This window comes from Acomys russatus, chromosome 8, assembly GCF_903995435.1.
Source record: "Acomys russatus chromosome 8, mAcoRus1.1, whole genome shotgun sequence".
Taxonomy (NCBI): Eukaryota; Metazoa; Chordata; class Mammalia; order Rodentia; family Muridae; genus Acomys; species Acomys russatus.
In genome coordinates, this window is record NC_067144.1 from 2,569,204 (window position 1) to 2,585,212 (window position 16,009).

Below are 16,009 nucleotides of genomic sequence, written 5' to 3' on the forward strand. Positions count from 1 at the left end.
GTGTACATGGAGATAAAGCAGGGCTGTTGGGATAAGATAATGCCTGGACAAGGTCTAGATTAGGAGCTTATTCAGCAAGAGACAGGAAGGCACAGTCCCTCTCCCCTTCCTGAGAGGGGAAGTAGTTATTATTTTAATCTAAGACACTATCTTTCCAAGGAGCTCCTAACTTAGAGGCCTTGGATAGTGAACACATTGTATTTCTATGGGAAGGAAGTATAAAGCTTACAAAAGCGTCTACAACCTAGAAAAGGTTATAACCTAAGGCCACGAAAACTAGCAGAGTCAAAGATGAACCTGTTCCCAGTGGGACACAGAGTCCTGGGAAGTGGCACATGTCAACAAGCTGCTATATTCGAACAACTGAGTGGATGAGGTCTTTAAGTGTCAGACCACCTTCAGTGTGCTTAAGTATGGGCTGGTTAGCAAGAAAAGCAATGAAGAAATAAGTCTACCACGTCAGAAAGTAAGAATCACCTATTTATCAGGAAGGAGTCTCAGAGACCACACAGCTCTGCTTCCCAGCAACTCCCTCCATCTCAAGCATCTAAGATGCATCAGGAGCAAAAACCAAGCTTTTTGCCCCAAATCTGCCTGCCCTTTTGAATCATTAAAAGTCTAAAACTGAGTGTACCTTTCCCTTTGAAAAATAAAACAAACACCTACAAAAAAGTACAAAATATTAAACATTAAAAACAAATCAAAACATCCCCCCACCACCACCTTTGGAAATCAGTTTGTCCCAGAAGGTACAAGAGATCACTAAAAAGCAAACACAAAAAAACCCATGATCCTTTGGCTCTCTGTTGAGCAATTAGGTCAAATATTTGTTTTCTCCCCCATAATATAACCATTAACTTTTGTTAAAAATACAGCACTCCTGAGAAATGTCGCACCCACCATGAGAGTGTAGAACTGCCCTTTTGCCGCTAAGTGTGTGTCTGGTTGCCTAGCTGTGTCCATGTGTCTCTCAACACTATGCTCCAATCTACATTAAAATCTTTTCCTTAATTGCAATTAAAAAATGATACTACTCACACTACCCATACAGAGCACAGAGGCTTCAGCATTTGGGGGTGCTGTTCTGAGGTGTCGTCCATCCCAGTAGTGCCTGCACTGACCCTGCACAGACAGGTTCAGAGACCCACAATCCCACAAACAGCCTCAGCTCAACCTTGGCCTTGACCACCCACAAGCAACTTCACTCATCATTTCTACCCTCAAAATGCAAACCGTCCCTGGACAATTTCTTGAATGAACTTATTGTGCTATCAATGAGCATTAATAGAAATACTGAAAGTTAATTAATAGACAGGCAAAGAGGCCATTGGGAGAAGGGGACCAATCAGAACAGGGTATGACATGTACGTATGAAGGTGCCATGATCAAAATCACTACTTTGTAGGTTAATCTAAAAAATTAATTTTACAAGGAACCTGAACCAGCCATCTCCTGTAACCAGGCAAGACCTCCAATGGAGGGATTGGGACCCCAACCCAGCCACAAAACCTTAACCTACAATTTGTCCCGAACACAAGATGTGTAGAGGTAAAAATGGAGCAGAAATTGAGGGAATGGCCAACCAATGAGGGGCCCAGCTTGAGACCCATCCCCTGATACTATTAACAATACTCTGTTAAGCTTGCAGACAGGAGCTTAGTGTTACTGTCATCAGAGAGACTTCATCTAGAAACTGATGGAAACAAACGCAGAGACCCACAGCCAAGTGCTGGCTGAGCTTGGGGAGTCATGTGGAAGGGAGGACTGTAGGAGCCAGAAGGGTCAAAGACACCACAAGGAAACCCATAGACTCAACCAACCTGGGCCCACAGAGGCTCACAGAGACTAAATTGTCGACCAGAGAGCATGCGTGGGACCGATGAGGCCCTCTGCACACGTGTCACGGTCGTGTGGCTGGGTCGTCATGAGGGACTACTAAAGTGAGAATCAGGGCCCTGTCTGTTGCCCGCCTTTGGGACTCTTTCCCCTAACTGGGCTGCTTCATCTAGTCCCAATGGGAGCTGAGCCTAGTCCTGCTGTAACTTGATCTGCCATGGCTGGTTGATACCCATGGGAGGCCTGCCCTCTTCTGAAGGGAAAGGGATTGGAGGTGGGTGGGAGAGATTAGGGAGAGGAAACTATGGTCAGGATGTAAAGCAGATTAATTAAAAAATAATTTTACTATGTCTAGCCGTGCATGGACTAAAACTCTCTATGCTAACTAGACTGGCTTTGAAATCTGCCTGTCTCTTCTTCTTAAGTGCTGGGATAAAAGGTGTATACTACCACACCCTAAAAAGTTAATTTTAGAAAATTGAATGGTGGGCCAAAGAGATGGGTTGGCAGTTAAGAGAGACAGAGAGAGACACACGGATATCTATCTACCTACCTACCTACCTACCTACCTATCTACCTATCTGTCTGTCTGTCTGTCTATCTATGCTGTTCTAGACTACGCCAGGCTATACAATTTGTCAGTCAGTCTCTCTCTCTCTCTCTCTCTCTCTCTCTCTCTCTCTCTCTCTCTCTCTCTCTCTGGGGTCAGGAGAGAATGAGAGGAATATAAGTATGAGAAGATAGGGCCCTCAGGACTCTGCTGGGGATGAATAAAGATTGGGGGACAAACCTGCACAGAAGTTATTTGAAGAAACTAAGTGTAGTGACCCACACCTTAACCCCTGCACTCCGGAGACAGGGGCAGGTGGTTCAGGAGTTTTCTGCATCAGGAAGCCGGCCCTGCACCCAGTGTGCCCACAGTCTTCCACTGTTCGCAGGAGAAAGCCAAGGGAGGAGGCGGGGCAAACACCACCAAAGACACGAATCCAGGACACGACAGAGAGAGAAATAGTGCCACACCATCAAGAAGGGACACGGAGAGAGTCTGCTGAGGACCAGCTGAGAGTCAGGGCAGCGCACAGAGAGAGTGTTCCCTCTGGGTTGTCACCACAAGTCATTGTTGGTGACTGGAACAACTATATGGATAGAGTCATTGGGGTTCCACTATCAATCTTTGTTGTTTGTTTGTCTGTTTGTTTGGAGACAGGATTTCACTATGTAGCTCTTGTTGTCCTAGAACTCACTATGTAGACCAGGCTGGCCTTGAACTCACAGCGCTCCACCTGCCTCTGCCTCCCGAGTGCTGGGATTAAAGGCGTGCGCCACCACGCCCTGCTGAATTACTGGATTTTAGAAAAGTGTTTTTATAGAATGTGCTCAAGCGTGAGTTGCAGGAGCCTACACCATGTGAGGCGTGAGTACTCACCACAGCTATCACCGGGATGAGCACGCCCAAGTTCCCTGCGCTGCTGGAAGCCTGGAAACAAAACAGCACAGTCACTGGCAAAAGCACTTCTTTTCCTAACAAACAAAGCCTGACAGTACTCCACAGACTAGGATGCCCTCATCTAAGACAAGAATGAGGCGGGTACACAGGGCAGTGAAGACCGTGTGTGGCTCTGGCCGTGTACATGCAAGCACTTCAGCTGGAGACCCTCGTCCCACGCAGTGCGGGTCACTTCCCGTGCCTGTGGTGCTGAGGACTGACCCTAGGCCGCCTATCTGCTACCTAAGCACTGGGCTGCTGACTACATGCTCGGCCCTGGGGTAATTTTATTGGGGGGTGGACAGAAACAACATAAATGTCAGATACAAAGCATTAATTTATGATTGTATAAATAGTGGCAATTCTACATAATTATGACATTAGTCACCTGACAGAATGTTAAATGAAAACAAGTCAGGGCTTAAGAGCATCCATCCTTTGACTCAATGGTAGGTAAGTAACACACACAGAAAAAAAAATCTGTCGAAGTGTCATCAAGGATTTCACCTAAGTAGAGGGGTTACAAGTTTCTGTATCTTTTCTGTAAGTTAGGAAGCCCTGGAGATGTTAATCATTAAATTGTTAAGTTTTTTTTAGATAGGCCCCAAAGTAGGGCTAAACTGCAACAAACACTGGGGAGCTGAGGAGGCCCTGAGACTGTGTACTGTTGACTCGGGCACAGCTGTGGCAAGGAATCCCTCCATGCGTCTTAGTTTAACTTTCTTTTTTTTTTTTTTAAACAGGGACTCACTGTGTAGCCCTGGCAGGCCTAGAACTTGCTATGTAGACCAGGCTAGTCTTGAACTACCTCCTGGGGATGGTATTAAATGTGTGTGCTGTCACATGTGCAGTTATGGGTGCTTAGGAGTCAGCATCTTCCTCTATACTCCTGCAGGCTCCCTCTCCAGAAGGTCCTGTTTCAGTAAATACTTGGCTATTTACCACTCGGCTAGTATATAGTAACTGCTCTGCAGAGAGCAGGAATTTGTACTTAGTCCTTTGTACTCAGGAGGAAAGGGAACGCTGGTATTGTTCTTCTAGCCTGTGATAGGAGTGGCCACAGGTCTCAGTAGGTCTGCTGGGCACTGCCCACTTCCTGTGGAAGCGAAGACACCACTTCCTCGAGTGTTTAGCACCCCCTTCACCAGCAGCACCCTTCTCCCATCACCCTGACACGTAAGCCTCTGCTGAGAACTGAGAAAGCCACCATCCTCATAAGCTGGTCAGCAGAAAACTGCTGGGAGAGTCCAGAGGCACAAGGCTGAATGACAGGTGCCCTGTTCTATACTCCCACAAAGCCTCTCAAGGAGGGATGCTCTCTTATTTACTTAACCCCTCACCTGGAACAACAGCAGATACTGCAGCCTCTGGGCCAAATCCTAACCACTACGTGTCTCTCGCACACTGGCCCCAGCTGCTGTCAGCTACCACAGCAGAACTAAGTTGTTGTGACAGAAACTGCCTTGAGCCTGCAAAGCCTACAGTATCGACAGCCTGGTTCTTTATAGGAAGTGGCTGACGCTGACTTGGAACAGTAGCTGGCACCCAGTGGGTGAATAGTAACTGGGAAAGGGGCAGAGGGGAAGCCAGAGGAAGAGCAGGAAGACGGCAGCGTGGGAGTGGGCTGGGTGTTATGGGGAGATGTGGCAAGGGAGTCTCCCTGTCTTAATTAAACATTCCCAGATGACAAAGGCAGCGTTCTGTCTGTCCCAGCGACCTGCTTTCCTAGGACAGTCTGATATCAGAAACATAAGGTCCTCTTTAGCCTAGGCTCAGGCCCGGGACACCCTCAATGCCTGCTTCCTGATGAGCGAAACAGGGAGAGCTGTCCAGGAAGGAACCCATGCTAGTTGCTGCTGTTGTCACCTGGGCTCGTACAAGAGAGATGCAATCCGGAGAGGGACGTTGTATTCCCTAACCCATCAGCATCCTTGGTGAAAAGCTTCTCTCCTCTCTCTTGCTCTCTTCAGACACACTTAAACCATCCAACAGGTGGTGGGGTACAACTCAGTGGTGGACACACACTTAGCATATGTGAAATCTTAGGCTGGAGCCCAAGAACCAAAAATAGAATAAATTTTAAAATTAAATAATTTAACAAAGAAAGCACCATATTTCCACCAAGATAGCACCTCAGGACTCAGCAACCTCTTTCCTCCTTCCTACCTTCAGGGCAGGCCCCTTCTCACTCGCCCTCTCACTGGCTCTTTTCCCCTCCAGCCCCAGCTGCACAAACAGCTCCAGCAGGTTCATCAACAGCTCATCCACAAGGTGCTCTTCCTGAATGTTGGCTGCGATGTTGGCCAGTGCATTGATCACTGCTAGGGAGCAGTGCCTAAAGAAAAGAAACAAGGTCAGAGCCGCTAGGAGCCTCAGCGCTGCTGGGGTGCGCTGTAAGGGAACACTGGCTCCACGCAGGCCTGCCACCCTATGCACAAGGCTGTGACATACACACAGACACCAGAAGTGAGTAGTTGAATAAATGACTAAGGATCTGAATACCAGGGACCTTGGCTTCTCTGAGTGTTAACCACCTAACTGAATATCTGAACACAGACTTACTCAGTTCCAGATTTTCTGTTTGAGTTGCTTTTCTCCCGCAACTCACAGGGTACCCAAACATCATTTCACCTGAGGATCAGCTTCTCCCCAGTGTTCCCTACAACCTCAGAACTGATAACTCTTCAAGGCAGGGTTTCTCTCTGTAGCCCTGGCTGTCCTGGAACTCACTCTGTAGACAAGGCTGGCCTTGAACTCAAGGATCCACCTGTACCACCACACCTGGGTAACTTATTGGGTTTTTTTTTCCACACCTGTTTTTGGTTTTTCAAGACAGGGTTACTCTGTGTAGCCATGGCTGTCCTTGAGGCTGGACTTGAACTCAAAAAGATTCACCTACCTCTCCCTCCCAAGTGCTGGGATTAAAGGCGTGTACCACCACCACCCAGTCACTTGTTTTCGTTTTGTCATGTTTTAAAAAGATAGACTTATTTATTTATTCATTCATTCATTTATTTATTATGTATACAGTGTTCTGGCTGCACATGTGCCTATATGCCAGAAGAGGGCACCAGAGATCTCATTATAGATGCTTGTGGGCCATCATGTGGTTGCTGGGAATTGAACTCAGGACTTTTGGAAAAGCAGGCAGTGCTCTTAACAAACTCTGAGCCATCTCTCCTGCCTGGCTTGTTGTTTTTTATTTCTTATTTTTTTTTTGGTTTTTTGAGACAGGGTTTCCCCATGTCTTTGGCTGATCTGGATTTCCTTTATAGACCAGGCTGGTCTTGAACTCACAGTGATCCACCTGCCTCTGCCTCCCAAATGCTGGGATTAAAGGCGTGCGCCACCACACCCAGCTTGTTTTTTAAAAGACAGCTTTTCACTATGTCACACAGGGTAATTTGGAATTTGCTATGTGGCTCAGGCTGGCCTCTAACCCTCAATTCTCTTGTCTCAACTTCCTAAATGGTGGTATTACAGTGTGCATCGCTTCTCCAAGCCTTGAAAAGACTTTCTAATTTTGAGAATGCTGATAAGGAGATTTATCCATGGACAGTGTAGATGAATGTTTTTGCTCCAACATTTACTACCCATCAGTGGTTAAATCTATGTATGTGGAACCTTCAGATTTAAAAGGCCAACTGTGCAACAATGCCAGCTCACACTGCTCAATAAATCTCACATATACATTTTCCCACCAAAGTACTAACCAGAGCCAGCCTTGCTTAGCTTAACCAAGACCAACAGAAACAGAGCACATTCATGGTGGTCTGGCTGTCACTTGTATCCACTCCCACACCTGGAGATGTGCTCTCAGGCAGAGGTAAGCTGAGCATTTCCTGAGGCGAGGCAGCTGCACTGCTTCCCTCTAGCCTGACAAGGTCCTTAGAGGAAACCTGTACTTACTAATCAGAAACAGGAGCGGGCGGCCTAGAACAGAATGCCAACACAGGGCCTCGTTCTCTCCCCTGATCTCACCCCCTCCCTCTGTTCCTTCCACTCATCTGACAAGCTCCTGTGAGGCCCACACAGTGGACAGGCACAGCTTTTCCTCATGGCATTCTAGGTAACGGCAAGAAGTGTCTGAGTCCGGCCAGGCTTTATACAAATGTAGAATGCTCAAAGATTTAAAAGTTCTTTCCCCTGCGCCCCCAAAATTCTAACTGCCCGCCTTCCCTGCCCATGCTTTGTTTTGTTTTAAGTGCTAAGAAGCAAACCGAGGGCCTTGTACTTGCTGGCCACTAGCTTTGCACGAAAGCCCCAGTCCACAAACCTTACTCTTGAGAAGCTAACGGAGGAAAAGCGCACTCACAGTCTTACATGGCTGCCCCACTGAGCACTCAGGCAACGCTAGCTGACATCTTGACTGGGGCTGGGCGGGTCCTGACACAGCTGGACAGTGTGGTGCTACACACAGGGCAGCACTTCAGGTGCAGCTGGCGTGCTGCTTGTGAATGAGAAGCAGCCGCCTAGCTGTGCGCTGTGGGCCTGTGGCAGGGAAGCGGGCAGAGCAGAGGCCATGGGTTGCTCCAGCAACAGACTGATGCCATGTGTGGGTTTCACACGTTGCCCTACTTGTGCACTAATTTATAATGTAGAATACTTCTGTAAGAAGACTAACACAGACAGACAAACCCTTAAGCTTCCCTCAAACAGAGTTAAATGCTGTCAAGAGCCAAAGCAATGAGACACAGCAGCATTACCTGTAGCCATGGTCTTTGTAGTCTTTGGTGGCCGAATACACAACTGAACTGGCCTTCACACTGATTTGCTGGAATAGATTCCACACTTCCTGGTAAATGTATTGCTGGAAGAGAGCAAGAGACACTGTTGCCATGCTGTGATTCCCCCAGCCACAGCTACACATGCAGAAAGCCCCTCCAGTCATCACCCAGGGACATAACCAAGACCACGCTGGGCACACTTTAGTGTTTCTAAGTGCCATGGCATATATATGGTGGTCAGAGGGAAATCTGCAGGAGTTGGTTTTCTCCATCCGTCACTCAGGTTCCAGGGATTGAACTAAGATCATCAGGCTTGTCTGCAAGTCTCTTTACCCTCTGTGCCATCTTTATCTTATTGACTAATTGATTTATATAAAGGGTTTTATTATGAAGCCTGGCTGGCCTAGAACTCACTATAGAGAACATGCTGGCTTTGAACTCGCAGACACCTGGTTCCTAAGTACTGGATTAAAGGTGTGCACACCACACCTAACCTATTTATTTTAAGATTCTTTTGTTTGTTTTTTGAGTCAGAGTTTTTCTGTATAGCCTTGGCTGTCCAGGACTAGCTTTGTAGACCAGGCTGGCCTGGAACTCACAGAGAGCCTCCTTCCTCTGCCTCCCAAGTGCTGGGTTTAAAATGTGCACCACCATGCCTGGCCTTAAGATTCTATTTTTAAATTATGTGTATATGTGTGTTTGCATGGAAGTAAGTGCATCTGAGGGCAGGTACCCTCAGAGGCCAGAAGAGAGCATCAGACCTGCTGGAGCTGAAGTCATAGGAGGCCCTGATCCACCTGATGTGGGAGCTGAGAACTGAACCTGGGCCTTCCACAAGGGTACATACCTCTAACCACTGAGCAACCTTTTCACCGCTCTGGGTTATTGTTGCTGCTGTTGGTTTTGAGATAGGGTTTTATAAATAGAAAGAGTAGGTCTGACCCTTTGGCCTCTACATCCCGGGTGCTGGGACTACAGGCATGTGTCATGTGCTTGGCTAAGGATCCCACACCACATGTAAAAGAGAAGCAGTTTTACTTAGATTAACTTAAACCTCTTTTCCAAGACCCATGACACCACTGATTACATTATTTTCACCATACAGTGCTGAAGCCATTGTAAGATGTTAGGTCAGCTTCAAGGTACATTAACAGTGCAATTTTATTGCCCTTAGGAGTCAGCTGCTTCCAGCTCCGGCCTTACTCAGGGCTCTTACATTTCCAGTGATGACCAGGCAGCCCAGCTGGTCGATGATGAGCACATCCAGGGGTGAGGGAGGCTGGCAGAATTTCTGCTGCAGGATCTGAAGAATCGGCTCCATGACCTTCGGGGTGTCTCTTAGAGCCACTGCAATGTGTCCCAAGGCACGGATAGTGTGGTCAGGAATCAAGTGAGCATCCCTATAGGAGGGAAGAAAAGCGGTGTTTAAGAAGCTCTGAGACCAAGAAGAGACTTGATACCCTATGAGAATATACAGTGGGAGGTAATCCCCCTCAGGAACAGTCATAGGGGAGGGGAATAATGGGAAAATGGGGCGGGGAGGAATGGGAGGATACAAGGGATGGGATAAACATTGAGATGTAACAAGAATAAATTAATAAAAAAAAAAAAAAGAAGCTCTGAGAGAGCCGGGCGTGGTGGCGCATGCCTTTAATCCCAGCACTCGGGAGGCAGAAGCAGGCGGATCTCTGTGAGTTCGAGGCCAGCCTGGTCTACAAAGTGAGTCCAGGATGGCCAAGGCTACACAGAGAAACCCTGTCTCGAAAAACCAAAAAAAAAAAAAAAAAAAAAAAAGAAGCTCTGAGAGTTGGGTGTGGTGGTGCAGGCCTTTAATCCCAGCACTCAGGAGACAGGCAGGCGGACCTTTGAATTTTGATGCCAGCCTGGTCTACAGAGTGAGTTCCAGGACAGCCTGGGCTACTCAGAGAAACCCCGTCTCAAGACAAACAAGAAGCAAACAAACAAAAACCCCAAGATGTAAAAGGAAAAGCTCTGAGGCATGCAGTGGTGAAACAAAATCAAGAGACTAGAGCCTAGCCCTGGACTTCTCCACGGCATTGAAGCAGCAGTCCCCCACCACATTCAGAGACAGAGACGCCGCAGACGCTGGCCAGAATGAACACCTGGGGGTAGGACTGGCCTTGAGCCTTCAGCAGACCCAATGCATGGCTACACTATGAGCAGGGAAGAGGCACAAACACACACAGTGGCGAGCAAAGCACAAATGTCTACTTCCCAATGACAGACACATACTTGTCACTCTCCTGGGAGATGTAGAGCCGGTTGGAGAGACTAGCCAGGAAGGCCTCCACGATCACCGGGTCCACGGTCAGGCCAGCCTTCAGGCACCTGTGCAGCAGAGGAGCCACACGAGATTAGGTATGAAGACAGTGAGATGCAGCTGGGTGTGGTGGCGCACACCTATAATCTTACCGCTCGGGAGGCAGAGGCAGGCGGATCTCTGTGAGTTTGAGGCCAGCCTGGTCTACAAAGTGAGTCCAGGACAGCCAAGGCTACACAGGGAAACCCTGTCTTGAAAAACCAAAACCAAAAACCAAAAGCAAAACAAAACAAAACAAAAAACCCTAAAACAACAACAACAACAACCAAAAAACCCAACCAAGCAACCAAGCAAAGACAGTGAGAAGCATTTATTTGTCCTCTGCTTGCTTTGTTTCTTTTAAACAGAAGCCCTGAAATTTCTATTCCACAAATCTGAATGAAATCACTCTGCCTGTTTGGAAAGAACAGCTCCCTCCAGAATAATGTATCCATGCTAGTTCCAATTTTACACTTCCTTAACATAGCAGCTGAATCAAAAGACAGATGGGTCCCAGATATTTGAAGGCAAGAACAAAGTACCAAGCCCTGCCCCCTGCCAATGAACTCCAGGGCTTTACAAAGGCAAAGCTCAGGATCTGCACTAAACTGCATCCTACTCCTGACCAAGGGCTCTTATTAAGGAGAAATGCTTATGCTATAGAGGAAATGGAAAGCAAACCTCCTTTCTCAGGCTCACCACATATGTTGGGCTCTTAGGGCATACTGAGCTTGTCACTTTGGCTTTTGAGAATGAGGAGCCACAACTCAAAGGGGGATACACTTTCATACAATTCAGAGAGCATTTGACTCTCAAAATGGGAGAGCAACAGCAAAAGCCTCTGACTATATCGAACATTATACAGAAAAGATATAATTACAGGCTACTTTGGAAGATGGGCTATGGATCAGTCCTCTTTTTTTAACATATTACAAATTTTCTCTAATAAACATTTTTACTTTTCTGACCAAGAAAAGGCAGCTTTATTTTAAAAAACAAAACTCAAATATATTCATATATGTATGTGTATATAGTAAATAGACACATGCTTTAAATAAAAGGGGTAAGCTCACTCCTTCTACAGCAAGCCTGTGCCCCATCCCCAGAGACTTCCCTCACCCACGGCCCACCTGGCTCACTCCTTCATCCCCAGAGACTGTCCTCACCCACAGCCCACCTGGCTCACTCCTTCATCCCCAGAGACTGTCCTCACCCACAGCCCACCTGGCTCACTCCTTCATCCCCAGAGACTTCCCTCACCCACGGCCCACCTGCAGATGTTGTCAATGGCGATGTCTCTGAGCTGCTCATACATGGACGGCTGGTTCTTCTTGCCGGGCAAGACATTCAGAGTTGACTCGGAATGTTCATTGGTGACACTGATTTTTATATCATTGCCAGCGACTAAAAGTGAAAATTCAAACCTGTGTCTGTTCAGCTTTTACTCTCACCCCCTTCCTTGTCTAAACTGAGATAACTTAAGCTATAATGACTGATTCAAAAGGCAGTTCCCTAACCACCACAATTATAACTCAGGAGTGTTTTCTGTTTTTCTGTTTGTGTGTCTTCACTATAAGGACCAGACAAGTCTTCTGATAGCTGAGTCCCCTTCATCTGAAGGGAAAAAGCATCAGTGTAACTACGCATGGCGCTCACTACATTAGGAAGCTACTTACTCTAACTATATCATATGAGAAGATGTGCTCCAGCCTGTGTCCTCTAAAGGGGCAGTGAGGACCAAATGAGGCAGTGTACATGACACTCCTAGCCCAGCTCAGGCATGGAGAGCTTCCGGGCACTTCCTCAAGAGAAAACGCCAAAAGCCAAACAACCAAACCAATAAACAAACAACACACACACACACACACACACACACACACACACACACAAAACCCAAAGCAACAAAACAAAAGCCAAGATCACAAGGGGCCTTCAGTGGGAGGCAGAGAAAAGCCTGACACCTAGGGAATGGTGGCTGCGGAGAGAAAGACAGAAGGGAAGATGTAGAGGAGGAGAAATGGGCCCAAACAAGTACAGTCATAGAACGCAAATAGTAACAGTCCTGTTCTCAAGGGCCCAGGAGCCCTGGTGCTGAGGTGAGCGCTGTTACCTGTGTGGTTCTCAAGGGCCCAGGAGCCCTGGTGCTGAGGTGAGCGCTGTTACCTGTGTGGTACTGACTGTGGTACTTGTAGAGCTTCACCAGCACTGGGGAAGGAATCACCAGAAAGTCTCTCAAAGATGGTGTCACCGAGTGCACCACCACTGGGAACCTTTCACAGAGGCGGCCCAGACCCTGCAATGCAACATCAAAAGTCACCACACTGTCTGTCAGAAAGGACCACCTACAAGGCTCTGGGATGCTTAGCACCTCTGATGTCCAAGTCTCACCAAAACTTCCAAAGTCATTGGACTGACTCTTCGCCAATCAAGCAAATACACATTGCTAAGACTGTTGGTGTCTTTTAAATAAAGACATTAAATACCAAGTGGGCTGTTAAGCAGTGGCAGGTGTGTAGTTGATAGGGTCTGTACCAAGGGGGGTAGCCGTAGCCAAGCAGAACCAGTCACTGTAACAAGGGCATCTTTCTGTGAGGTCCTGTGGTCTAGGTCGAATACTCACCTGCTGTCCTACACCAAGGAGGACCCCAGGTCCTCTTTAAGGCAAGCAGCTCTTGGATATCAGTTGCAGAACTACCCTGTATGGGGCAGCCTGGGCTCAGGTCACAGCAGGCTCTAGTCAGACGTTTTAGAGGACAACTTTGTTGTCTCTTGTCGGTAGCAGAGAACCAGAGGCATCAGGACTAGAGACTAACCTGCAGGCAGCAGATGAGCAAGGGCAGATGGGCAATGATGACCTTGCTGGATGTCTTGGACTGCAGCTTTTCAGACAGCTTGATGCAAAGGTTTTCTGCACCTTAATTTAGGACCAGAAGCAGATACAAATGGTCACCAAAGCCCAGCATTCAGAAAATATGCTCTCAGTGACTAGTCACAGGGCTTAGCCGAGTGCCACAGAAGCTCAGGCTGCAGGTACTAACCCTCAGAGGCAGCACCGGGAGTTTTGAGGCAGGCGCCCACACGGTGTGTGTCTCCTGTTATCTCCCTTCTTGTCTCAGTGTTCTACTCTGCAAGAATGTTTCCCAGACTGCCCCCTGCACTGATCAGCCTCATACCCCTCAGCTATGAACTCCCACCTCACTAGAGCAAAGTCTAACCCACTGTCAAAAGCCAGCAGAGAGAAGGCACAGGCTTGACGGCCCTGGGCTCGCTCTTCCTCGAAGGTGCACTACCTCACACTGCAGCATGGAACAGCAAATGCCTGGGCCACGCATTCTAAGCCGCTTTGGGAAGCACAGGAAGGTCCTTGGGTAGGCCTAGAACTCACAGGCCGTAGGGAGGCAGCCTAGTGCGCACCTTGCTCGTCCTTCACAGCCCACACCATGAGGTCCACGCAGGCGGCGTTTGCTTGGCAACGCAATTTGAGTGGGCTCATCTCACTGTGGATCCTGTCCGCGTCGTGTAGAATCTTCTGGAGCTCCCCTTGGCTCATGTTAAACTGCTCCAACACAAAATCATGGATCTCTTTCACAAAGGAGGTGGGGAGGTCTGTGGGAAAGAAAGTTTGGGGCGGGGGTGGGGGCTAGTCATGGATGGAAACAGCCATACTGCAACACAGGCAGCAGGCGCCGATGGCGAAGGGTGCTCCCTCTCAACAGAAACAAAGGTGACCTCAGACGCTGGCTCTAGAGCTCTAAGAACGCCGGCAGAGCAGAGCATGAATGGGCTATGCTGTACTTCTCCACAAGACACAATTTGTTGCTCAGAAGAAAAGAGGAAGTCAGACCCAGGCTGTTAGTGTGGTTTGCTTTGGGTGGTGCTGGGGAATCAATCCAGGTGCTCGTACCACTGAGTTCACCCTAAACCTGCACTGCTCTCTTCTAAGCTCAAAACCTAAAACCCAAATATATGAAATACCTAAGAGGTATCATCAGCAGGATCATTCAGCTGACAACAGGAGACACTTAATGATATATTTTTCTTTATGTGGACAGTTATAAGACCACAGCAAAAACTGACAGGTTGGTTGTAGAGAGAATTTCATGGGTCTCTGGAGTACACAAAGATTAAAAGTTTTCCAAATTCCCATGGTTAGGCTTGAAAATCATAGACCGCCTGTGACAGGCATAGGTCAGACTAGTAACAAACAGGCAGGGTAAGGTTGAGTCTGAGACAGGTTGTGAACGATGGAGTTCATGTGCTAACGACAGGAAAGATACGTATTCAGCTAATTCCACCTCAGACAGGCTCTTCATAATCTTATGTTAGGAGGGGCAGGTGTGGGGAGCCTTATTTCTGCACTGCGGCTCAGTGGAGCAAAGAGCCACCCGCCCCTGCTGGGAGAGCCCTTTGTGTTGCTTATGCTGCTGGGAGCTCTGCTACACCTCAAGTTTGGATTCCCTCCCACTGAGAGAGACAAAGGAGTTTCTCCAGGCTCTGCACTCTTTCCAGCCCGCCTGAGGACTTGTAACAAGATCCTGTAACAAGAGACTTATCTGTGTTCTGTATAAAAGCCTGTACTCCCTCCGATTAAAGGAGGCTTCCATAGGATTTTCCTCCTGGCCTCATCTCTACGTGTCTCTGTCCTATCTCTCCCCATTCACACCACCTCTTTCAGGTGTACCCTGGTTTGATATGTTCTGCACGACAAGACAGAAAATTTAATGTTATGAAAAAAAACAACACGGGAACACATGAGAAATTGGGAGGAAATGCTAATTTTTGAGTGTGCATGTAAAATTATTAGGATGTACTGCCTCTGAGTTAAAAGGCACAAAGCAAAACTCCACGCCCACGCCACCCCCAGAAAATGAGTAAATCTGATTTGCAAAACTATGCCCAGGGCAATGATAAAAGGTGTGTAGAAAGACATGAGGAAATAAACCCATCTCTTCAGCCATCATTGGCAGCATTAGCATCGGGGACAGGTTTTTTAAAATGTCCTTATTTTCTCTAAAGTTCAGTCATGTGCTTGTGTTTCTCACATGTGGCCTTTTATTTTCTGAGAAGGACTCCTGCTGTGTTACCTAGGCTGGTCTCAAACTCCTGGCTCAGCCCTTCTTTCCAGGCATCCAGGCCGACAGCCACAAGCCACATGTGATTTTAAGTTAGTGTCAAAAGAAAGCAAGTACCAGCCTATAACGGTGCCCAGGGAAGCCATCCTCCTGCGCTCTCAGCATACCTGCCAACCCTTACCTTTCATGTAGTACAGAGTATCTCGAAGCATCTTGAACATGGTAAGGTAGAGGGGATCGCTGAAGGTTGTGTAGTACAAATCAGCACTGGGAGCGGCCTGCGGAGGAAACAGGCACATAGCCACAGCCCACAAACACCTGAACTGCCTTTGGTCCTGCACAGAGGCCAAGCAAGCAGCTCTGTTGTATTAGTGTCTTTGCAATCTAAACTGAGCACCCACTTACAATGATTCATAACACATATATTTTAATTACTCTTCTCATCCTCTTCAGGAAAAGGCCCAAATAAACAGGAGGTCCATGCATGGCCCTGACGTCCACAGGCAGGTGCTATATAGACCCATAACAACAACAACAACAAAAATCCACGAACAGTTCACTGTCTTTG

The 16,009-nt window shown here is 47.7% G+C and overlaps 1 protein-coding gene across 1 annotated transcript in view; it reads right to left on the reverse strand.

Annotated features, from left to right (window-relative positions):
* Pi4ka (phosphatidylinositol 4-kinase alpha) overlaps positions 1 to 16,009 on the reverse strand; it is a 128,998-nt gene that overhangs the window by 71,690 nt on the left and 41,299 nt on the right. The window contains 10 exon segments of the mRNA XM_051150612.1: positions 3,263 to 3,313; positions 5,489 to 5,657; positions 8,029 to 8,132; positions 9,266 to 9,449; positions 10,303 to 10,398; positions 11,641 to 11,773; positions 12,533 to 12,662; positions 13,183 to 13,283; positions 13,784 to 13,975; positions 15,623 to 15,719. Coding sequence (XP_051006569.1) covers positions 3,263 to 3,313; positions 5,489 to 5,657; positions 8,029 to 8,132; positions 9,266 to 9,449; positions 10,303 to 10,398; positions 11,641 to 11,773; positions 12,533 to 12,662; positions 13,183 to 13,283; positions 13,784 to 13,975; positions 15,623 to 15,719 — 1,257 coding nt within the window.